Source organism: Pollachius pollachius (assembly GCF_949987615.1).
Source record: "Pollachius pollachius genome assembly, chromosome: 13".
NCBI lineage: Eukaryota > Metazoa > Chordata > Actinopteri > Gadiformes > Gadidae > Pollachius > Pollachius pollachius.
Window position 1 is genome coordinate 14,195,843 of NC_136946.1, and position 10,713 is coordinate 14,206,555.

At 44.6% G+C, this 10,713-nt stretch overlaps 1 protein-coding gene across 1 annotated transcript in view; it reads right to left on the reverse strand.

Annotated features, from left to right (window-relative positions):
* Window positions 1-5,131, reverse strand: part of kcnh8 (potassium voltage-gated channel, subfamily H (eag-related), member 8) — a gene marked incomplete at both ends in the record, with an annotated part of 41,728 nt that extends 36,597 nt beyond the window's left edge. The window contains one exon of the mRNA XM_079749380.1: window positions 5,056-5,131. Coding sequence (XP_079605506.1) covers window positions 5,056-5,131 — 76 coding nt within the window. The remainder of the gene's footprint in view (window positions 1-5,055) is intronic.
* Between the last annotated feature and the right edge of the window lie 5,582 nt (window positions 5,132-10,713).

A 10,713-nucleotide genomic window follows, 5' to 3' on the forward strand; every position in this document is an offset into this window, starting at 1 on the left:
GCTTGGCAAACCTCGCCTGCCAATCTTCTTTGGCCAGCCCATTAGAGCCGGTGATTAGGCACTGCGATTATTCTAATGAGGTTCGGTAACAAGGCGCGCCATTGGCTGTGTGGTACATTTTACTAGTACTTACTTTGTGGTTGTGGTGTAAAAGTGTGACCAATTAAAATATACTAAAAAGTATGTGGCTTCGGTGTACAGACTTGTCAGGTACAATGTGTTAAAGCAGGGGCGGCAAACTTGACGACATCCTAATTAATGTCACTTTTCACAGTGCAACCCTAACGAGTCAACATAAACAGCTGTTTTTGTTATGATAAACTCAGGATATGTGTGAGTAGATGTAGAACTGGCTCCATTGTTTTACCTGACGAATGGATGGGGATTGAACCTTCAACCTCTTAAGACCAATCACTAGTTCTGATCGGTTAACTCAGTTGAGGGGTTTTGCATTTAAAGCATCTTTTCTGAATCATTTACCACTCTGCCCTTATTACACGGCTCTTCTTAATGCTGTAGAATGCTCCATTCACTTGAATGGGCCTTCCCAACTTCCGACGGTCAATAATTCTTGTGTATTTGACCGATAATTGATCGCGTGGATTTTTGGCCTCTGATTCACGTCTTTCGTATCACTCCGCAAGTAGTCCGGTAACTTATCAACCCCAGCGTATTTGGTTGCTAAGTGACGTCAACGTCTTTGGCAGACTATTTCTCTACTGATCAACACTACGAATGGCAACAAATAAATTGCAAAAAGACACACTGTGTGAAGTCATTTTTTAGTAGCCGTGTAATAAGCGGGATAATGTATAGAATGACGTCATTATCGAAAATAACCCCCTTCAGTCAGTCTGAGCTTATTTTCCCGATAATGACCGGTGTTCTATGCATTTTCCCTTATTTATCAAGTAATTTAGTGAATTCTTATTTAGTTGGAGGAAGCGGAGGGAGGAGAAATTTCGGATCTAACCCAGAACCTCTCAGCTGGGAGTCGAACACTGTTCCAAGTGCCACAACAGTATTCTGTCCCCCTTTTCTATTACTGTTCACTCATTTATTTAGCAGATGTTTTTATCCATAGCATCTTTTTCAAGGATGCCAACAGGTAGGTTGTGGATTTTGGAGATAAAACCCAGGACCCAAGTTGGGATTCAAATATCCTATAAGAAATGAACATCATTCAAGAGGACAGAGAGGAAGAAAATGAAGCCACAATGCAACAAAGCAAGCTGCTGTCAGTCACTCGCTCAGGGGAGCCCAGTAAGAACCCGCCAAGCCTCTCCTTCCACCACACACACACACACACACTATCTCTCTTGCACATGCACCCATCCACACACACACACACAAGAACACTGTCTCTCTCGCTTATACACACACACACACCACACACACACACACACACTTACTATCTCTCATACACTCAGACACGCACACTCACAGACGCACACGCATACATACGCAAAAGCACACCAACCCATACACACACACAAACACACATACAAAAACACACACTTATTATCTCTCATACACATGCACACTCACAGACTCCTACACCCGCACACTCAAGCCCACACACACACACACACACACACACAAAACCATACACACACACACACACACACACACACACTCACCCTGGGCACAACAGCCAATGATGATTGATGGCTCTCGTCCAGCCCCATAACGAGACACTCATTGAGTCTTTCATCGCTGCTTCCCTGGTAGAGGGCAACGCCACACCTGTTTCCCACGCAGGTGAAACAACATCATCGCGTGTATCAACATTTCTCACAGAGTGCATATGAAGACATCACATCACACGCATCTTTTTTCCTATACACTGCGTACAGAATCATCCAGAAAAATGCAAAGTATTCTCAGTCAGCTCTGCTCTTAATGATGACCATTTTTGAATCTAGTCATTTTTCCGTTGGTCTGAAGACTTTGTAATTATCTCCCCTAATCTACCGGCTGACCTTCCTGGGACCTGAGGCTGTAATTTGAAGAGTGGCATGGCCCTGTAACCCCGCTAGAGTGCTCCTATACTGCGCCCACCCACTCAGGAACGCTATCCTCTGCACTGTGTTGGGGGTAACCTTGGTTAATTCTTCAACTGTGGTTTGCCAGCTTTTCCCAATCATGCCTCAGAAAAAGAAAACCACTTGACAATTTAATTTGAGTGGCTGGCTGTGGTGAAGGGAAAGTTCTTGGGGTGGGGGGGGGTGTACACAGTCAACCTAGTAAGAATTTATTATTTGGATCAGTACTCTCACCCTTAAATTGTGAACAATTTCGAACTCAAAACTCTTAAAGACACACACAACCACACCAACTCTCTTTCTTAGAAGAAAATAACGAACCAGCTCGCACGCGCGCACACACACACACACACACACACACACACACACACACACATACACCACACACACACACACACCATCACACACATACACGCACATTCACAAACACACACATACACATACTCGAGAAAAACACACGCACATTCACAAACACACAAACATATTCACACAAACACACACACACACACTCCACTCCAGGACAGGGTGTGACAGTAATTACCCTGGTGGTGAAGGTGCCACCAGTGTGTGTACTGGGAGCCAGAAAATAGCTGGAGAAAAGCTGGTGATTGGAAAGCAGAGCACAAAGACCTTGTGGAGGCAGAGACTAAACAGAGGACAGCGCTGCACACTCACCGCCTCAGACTGCACTGCTAAACAGCCTGCTGCTGTTCACACTTCACACTTTTTGCTTCACTTCCGTGAGATAGGGTAGAAGCCATTGTGTGTGGAAGGGCCCTTCGCATTGGTGTACTGATTGTAAATGGACTGCATTTATAAAGCACATTTTTGGAACCAGAGGCCACCCAATGCACTTTACAGTATCGCCTGACATTCACCCAAACATTCACACACCGACGCCGGTGTCAGCCATGGAAGGCAACAGCCAGCGCTCGTCGCGAGCAGTTAGGATTAGGTGCCTTGCTGATAAAATGGGGGGGGGGGGGGGGGATGTAAATATAAATGTAAATGTAAATGTAACATTAAGAAATTACTTTTCTATGTGAGGTGCTACAGTATATGCATCTCGTTTTTAAGGTCAACATAAGAGTACATGTATCTGATACAGGCCATTGATGCCTTGCTTCATGTCCGTCTGGTTCTATGACGTCAAAGAGAGAATCCCCTTGCAGCTTCCCCCGCCCCCACCCTCCATTCTGTGTAGTCTCTGGGCTCCAGGGTCCATCAGACCCAGTTTAAACCCCCATCATGCATCACTGCCTGACCCCATCTTGCGATCAAACCCCCTGCTGGTAACTACACCCCTCCCCCCCCCCCCCCCCCCCACCCCCCCCCCCCCCCCCCCCCCCCCCACCCCCCCCACCCCCCCCCCAGACACACACACACTGCTCATGGAAAGTGGACAACACACGCCACCAGCCAGGCACAGTTTCCCTCTCTACGACTCCCCCTAACCCTGTTCAGATGCATGGTGCTCCTGGTGCAAAAGCAGCCTTGGGGCCCTCAGAAGCACTGAGACCACAGACATGTTCAGAGTCCTCCCTTAGGCAGAGTGAAGACGCAGCCATGAGTCTCTATTGTGCACATGTCAACGCATTGTTCAGTTGGTTATCAGGGGGGTTGGGGGGTACAGCCAAACCAGAGCAGGAAGATACAGTATGAAGAATGGCAGCCCAGGTTCTCCTCCAAAGTCAGGTGGTTAAATTAAAAGTGAAAAAACATTCAAATGTGCTTTTTTCGGCAAGTCACCTCAAAGAATCAGCGGCATTTGTTGGATGGGAGTGTGTTTTCCTTCATGAAGCCTTTGTTTAAGGACAAGATGCAGAACTGGAGTAGGCTGAAACAACTCCAGTTCTGAGTTATGAAACCAAAATATGTTAAGAAATAATAACATCAACAATAATAATAATAATAAAGAATAAATAAACGAGACAGACGCAATATAGTCTGCCTGCTAGACTATAAAAGATGAAGCAAAGAGAGATTTGCAGGCAAATGTGTCGTGTAAAAATGGCTCGGAGTGGCCCATCCAGGGAAGACTTGGGGAGAAGCTTCCGCTGACCAATTAATTTTGATAGATAGTCTTCTGGTTTACCAGCGGCAGGAAAGTTCTCTCCATCTCTCTCCCTCCCATTCTCTTTCCCTTTTTCTCTCTCTTTCTCTATCTCTCTCTCACTCTCGCTCTCTCTCGCTCTCGCTCTCTCTCTCTCTCTCTCTCTCTCTCTGTCTTTCTCTCTCTCTCTATCTCTCTCTCACTCTCGCTCTCTCTCGCTCTCTCTCTCTCTCTCTCTCTCTCTCTCTCTCTCTCTCTCTCTCCCTCTCTCTCTCTCTCTCTGTTTCTCTCACTCTCTCAAGGCTCCACTACATGCTGACTCGGTTGAGTGTGACATGTGGGTGAACTAAACAAACGTGCTCGTAATAGTATTTCATATAGGACAGCTGGTATTGTAAATGTATATGTAAATCTATCCCTAAAGGATTGATTAAATGGTTGTTGTTGGCCTGTTGGCGGGCAGAGTCGTTGTAGCTGTCCATGGTGCTGACGCTACAGAAACTTCTGTCTGTATATATAATGTCACTCTGGATGAGAGGGACTGCTGAACGTACACAAGGTGTCTCATATTTAGAACGCACCATGAAAAACTACTTCAATTAAGTTAGATTCGTTTTTTATCCCATTCAAAAATGCATTTATTATGTATGTCTATTCTACATTCACGTTGAACTGATGAAAGCACATGCTTGCAAAATAGGCAAAACCCAAATAATGTGCTACTAGGCTGCTGCAAATGAAAGATGAATGCCTGTTTATCTGGTTTATCATGTTTATCTTTGACGCAACTAAAAGTTAAATGCCTTGTTGTTTTTTCAGAATAACAAAAAAAAAGCCTGATTTTGCTCCTTGGTTTCGAACAGCCTGCTTCATCAAAGCAACCGAATATAATCGTTTGAACAATCAAAGGGTTGTGATTTATAAAGTGGCCCAAATAAGAGGTGAGGGAAAACTTACGAGTGCCGTCAAAGCGCGTGGCTATAGTGTCCAGAAACGTGTTCTGCGGCGCCAATAATCCCTTCATCACAGGCATTTTCCCTCCTCGTTGTCCAAGTCCCCATCAAAGTTAAGAAAATCAAGGTGCGAGTTCCCCCAAACGTTACAACGGTGCTCCCATTATTTTTTTAGAAAAAAGTGTCTGAATCCTTTAGAAACGGGAAACTGTCCGGTGAAACACGGTGCTCAATCCAAACGCACTCTAGTAATGAAGGGTGCGTGCGGTGCTTGAACCGGTATTCGTGTGTGTGTGTGTGTGTGTGTGTGTGTGTGTGTGTGTGTGTGTGTGTGTGTGTGTGTGTGTGTGTGTGTGTGTGTGTGTGTGTGTGTGTGTGTGTGTGTGTGTTTGTGTGCCTATGGCGAGATACATATGACGCCCGCAGGTGCATTTCAGGTATGAGCCTGCAGCGAGAACCGCACCGTGAGCCCGACTGTCACCGATGCCATTGTGATGATGCTGGGTGACAATGTTCATCTTTCCACAGCGCGCAATGCACTGGGAAATCAATCACTTTTAACCACAACTGGAAACAAAGAAGCTGCTTCACATGGTGAAGGGGTGATTCGGACAGATAAGGCTGTTTGTACCACATCATGCCCGATCTCCTTAATCAAGAATGAGTGACGAAAAGCGATGTTTGATTTGATATGAACAAAGGGAGCTTTATGAGAAAAAAGAGAGCTTCATAGTCGAACTATTATGCAACATGTTTTGAGCATTTACATTTGTAACCTATTACATTCTGGAACGCTTTTATTCATGATGGTATTTTCTCGTAATATCAATCTTTTGACAACAATTGTTAATAAAGTGTTGTTGAACCGTTTGTTGAAAAAGCCCACATGGGGTGGGGAAATATTTACTAATACTTTTGTACTTTAAAAATTACTAGGCCTACGGGTAACGGAGGAACCAGCGCTATGGATTATTCATACAGATCATCATGCAGATTTGCATTTGTGTTGTGATTCATTTCAATGGCTTACTTAACATCAATTAAATACACTTGAGTGATTCGAGTCGATGTTCTGTAATTCCTATCTACCGCCTTATCTAGATGGCAAAAATTCTGCCGCCCCCCAGTGGCTTAAGCAAGGCATAGCATTTGAAACGGCAACCGACATAAAGAATCATGCGCAGCACAGCAGCGCCCTCGTCTGGACAATATTTGCATTTTTAGCCATGATGTCATTTAAGACTTGGATTAAATAGGTTAAATACAATCAATATACTGTAGACATCATAAAGAAATTCAAATTAACTTCGACAGCCAATAACATAAACGATTAGTGCTTTGCCTACGAACCAAACAATAAAAAATTAAATACAATAAACAACCAAATAACAAGACAAGAAATGTATTTAAATCATGTTCCTATAAAAGTCATCCTAATATAATAATAGCCATGCTCACTAAAGACAATGGTGAGAACTGGGATTGTTACCTATTTCACAGAGTGCATCCTCAACAGAACAGGAAGAGCCACGTTAAATTAAAAAAAGTCTTTATTGTTATCCCCAAACACCAAAGTCCTGTCTGTCCCCTATTGAAACTGCGAAGAGGTGCCAAGTGGCTGCTGTACAGAAATGATGTCTTTAGGACAAAATCATGTCATCGGCTTAACCTATCTTTCTGTAAACACACAACCCTTCATACAGTCGACACTCACAATACACATGCTGTGGTACGCATGATAGCCCTGTGCTGAGCTAAAGGATACTTCCATCATGAGCCTGTCAGCTAATAAAATGGAAATAGACAGGCAGCACAGTGTGATACTTGACCTGACTAATTAAGTACTTAACGCATCATTCAAGCCTGATCCCGCTCTGAATATAAGCCCTGCGTGCGTGTGTGTATGTGTGTCTTTGTGTTTGTGTGCATGTTTACATGTGTGTGTGTGTGTGTGTGTGTGTGTGTGTGTGTGTGTGTGTGTGTGTGTGTGTGTGTGTGTGTGTGTGTGTGTGCGTGTGTGTGTGTGTGTGTGTATGTGTAGAGTGGCCATGTTTCAGATCAGGCTGAAGAGAGAGTTGAGTGATAGTGAGTCACTTGGTTCCACATTGTTTCCCTGCTGAAAGCAGTGCTTACCCCTGACCGCAGCCCAACACGGCCCCACGCTTCACACAGCACCAGTCCACCTAACACTCAACCATCATTGAAACTCAACAGGGCGTTATCCAACACATCCAAATCCGCGCCATAAAAGGCCATGGAGCAACATCTGAGACTCTAGTGCAGCGCAGCAACACCATTTGAGAGGCTTGTATTAATAGAAAGCAGAATTTTGAATAACTCTGCAAGAATTAAAATTACAAGTACAGGAAAACAGGAAAGTGCGTTTGTAGCTTCGCAATTAAATGAAAAACCGGCACAGTTATACTAACATGAATTGGCGCTAAGTAAAGTTGGCACTTTGGATGAGCTGCATTAGTAAGAGATAAGCTCTCCTGTGATGCCATCGACTGACATCTAATGCTTTTCCTTCTTCTCATTGCTCCCACTATTAATCCAGCAGTCTTCAGGGTGCTCTGAAAATAAACTTCTGTCTACAAACCACGCAGCCGCCAGGCCTCTAATTGCTCACGGGGGATTAATAAAGTTATATCTATCTCTATATATTTATCTGTAGCGCACACAGCACGCAGCGAGACGCGTCCATCCACCCTCCGCGGCAACGTTATAGCATGGGAGACTCTGCCTGCATGCGAACATAGTGTGTCTTTTATGGGACTCTTGGGTGCTATGGTTCGGTAGCGGGAGCGGGCATTGCTCTCCGATGATAAAGACGTGGGTTCATTATAGACGCGCGCAACAGGATGCATGCTTGCTGGGTTGGCACACGCATGGACATGTACAGACACACACACACACACACACACACACACAGACGCGGACATGTGCACACACATGTTAATGAGCGCAAACACACACGCAATATAATTAAAAATGCAAACTTGACGGGTTTTATTATAATCCCCCCTCCTATATGAAGATGTATATGCTAGTGAACAAGGGATGCATAAATAAATAAAATCTGACCCACAGTATGAACTTGTATTCAACCCTCCACTTTCAGACTCTTTCCCATCTCTTAAATGGCATCTCATATCACACTGTTTATAGTTTAAGTGACCTGTATGTAGCAGACCCCCAGAAAACCATTTCCCTCTGAAGGCTCCTCCACGTCATTCCTTAAACTCTATTATATCCTGTGATCTAGCTGATGAAATAGGCCTGCGGGGACATCCGGGATAAGCAGCTTCTGTGCATCCTATCTAATCTATCTGACAAGGAGGGCAAGAGGGGTGTGGTCATCCCAGCACCCACTTGATACCTTTGCTGCTGACCACACACACACACACACACACACACACACACACACACACACACACACACACACACACACACACACACACAAATACACATACACACTCAACCACAAACACACACAAATACACACACACAAACACACACACGCAGACACACACACACGTAGATCAGAAACCTGAGAGCGCCCCCCCTCCTCAGGTCGGGCCCACGCGCTGAATCCGTAATAAGCAGTGTTAACAGCGCTCACCTCCTGGTATGGATAACCACACTGTCTCAATAGGGAGGCTGGCTCTAGCATGTTCCAGGCAGAGCAGCGACGGGCAAGGAGGCCATAGGAAGATAAGAAGGGTGCTGACATATGAGTAGGATAGTGGTATGCAAACAAGATTATACTGCATTTGTTTGTGTTTGAATGCGTCTCAATAATGTAACAATGTGGTCGTGAATTATGTGTGTGTTTGTGTGTGTGTGTTTGTGTGTGCGTGTGTGTGCATGTGTGTTCATATTGATGTACATGTATGATTTTTCACATCTGTGTATGTGTTCACATGTAAATAAAACATTTGAATTGTTTTATTGTGTCCTTTGTTGTGTCCCTATGCGTGCATGTGTTTGTGTGTGTGTGCATGCATGTGTGTGTGTGTGTGTGCATACGTGCAAGTGTGTGTTTGTTTGAGTGTGTGTGAAATACCACATGTCTACCAGAGGAGAGAGAGCGAGAGAGTGAGGTAGGACAGAGACAGGTAAAATTGAGCCCCTGTGCAATGAAGCACAGCTCTTTCACACAGCAACCTGTCATCTCCCCCCTTCTGGTAGACTGCAGCTCTGGCTAACCATATCATGACTCCATAACAACCACATCACATCCACGGCAAATGAGGTGGAATGAAAATGTAACCTAATTTGGGGAGATACACGACTCTGTGAGTAGTTGGGGGTCCCCCGAGAGATAAGGCTGCGATTGAAAGCGAGTGTGCCGCGTGCCGTTCAGCGTAGCTGGGGTAGCGCGCTAGGCGAGCGTGTAATGTTCTTAATTATCATTTACCATGCCAGCCTCATTGACAAGTTCTCAAGCCAACAACAGACCAGGGATGGGATGGAGGTAGGGGAGGGGGAGGGGCCTGCAAACACGTAAATACTTAGATATGCACTCCAATGTGCACACACATGCGTGCACGTGCACACACAAACATACACACTCAAACACACACGCACACAAACATACACACATGTACACAGACTCAAACATGCACACAAAAAAATGCACACATGTGCGCACACTCAAACATGCACACACATACATAAGCGCGCACGTTTCTGCAAACACATTCAAACAGACACACCCTGTGTATGTGCGTGTGTGCGTCTGTGGGCGTGCACGTCTGTGTGTTTTGGCATTGGCAGACACACATTAGAACAGATACAGGCATACACACACAAACATATACTAAAACATATACACATATAGATGCAAACAAGCACATATACAAACAGACACAAAACTGTGTCTGTGCATGTTTTTTTGGCACGGGCACGGACACATAAGCACACATACAGGCACACACAACCTAGACATTTGAAAAAAATTCTCATCAAATTAGCTCCCATGAATGGCGTACTGGGTAGATAGATAATTCACAACGTCTAGTTCCCCAGAAGTAGAGAGTAGAGAAGTAGAGAGTTCCAGCAATTCCTCCATCTTTCTATTTATCTCTCCGGCTACATATATCTTTCAATGTTCACTATAGAAAGTTCAATCTCCCCCCTTTCATGGAATAATCTATCCATCTTTCCCTTTTCAGTTTGTTTATCTTCTCACAAAACAAAAACACAAACACACTGATACACACACACACACACACACACACACACACACACACACACACACACACACACACACAATATAATGGATTCAGCCCCCCACCCCCCTGCTCACTGATGTGTTGACAGAGTTTAAGGTATCTTCCTCGACTCTAGACACACTTCATGCATCTGCGAGGACTCAGAGGTGCCGAGATGAGAAGACTACTGTGGGACCTATGCAGGAGACAGTTTGAGGTTTGACTATAGAACCTGAATGCTGCCCTTCCACAACCAGACTCATCACATTTTGGAGGAATTTGCACTGCGCTCAACCAACCAGGTGCTGAGAGATTAATTTCTGTATGTTTTGTTGGCTTTTATTACTTTATTGGCCTCTGAATGGTGGTTGGTTGACTTGAGTCGTGGGTCTGTTGTATATTTGAAATATCAAGTTGTAGCCTATAGGTAAATAATAACTGAGTCA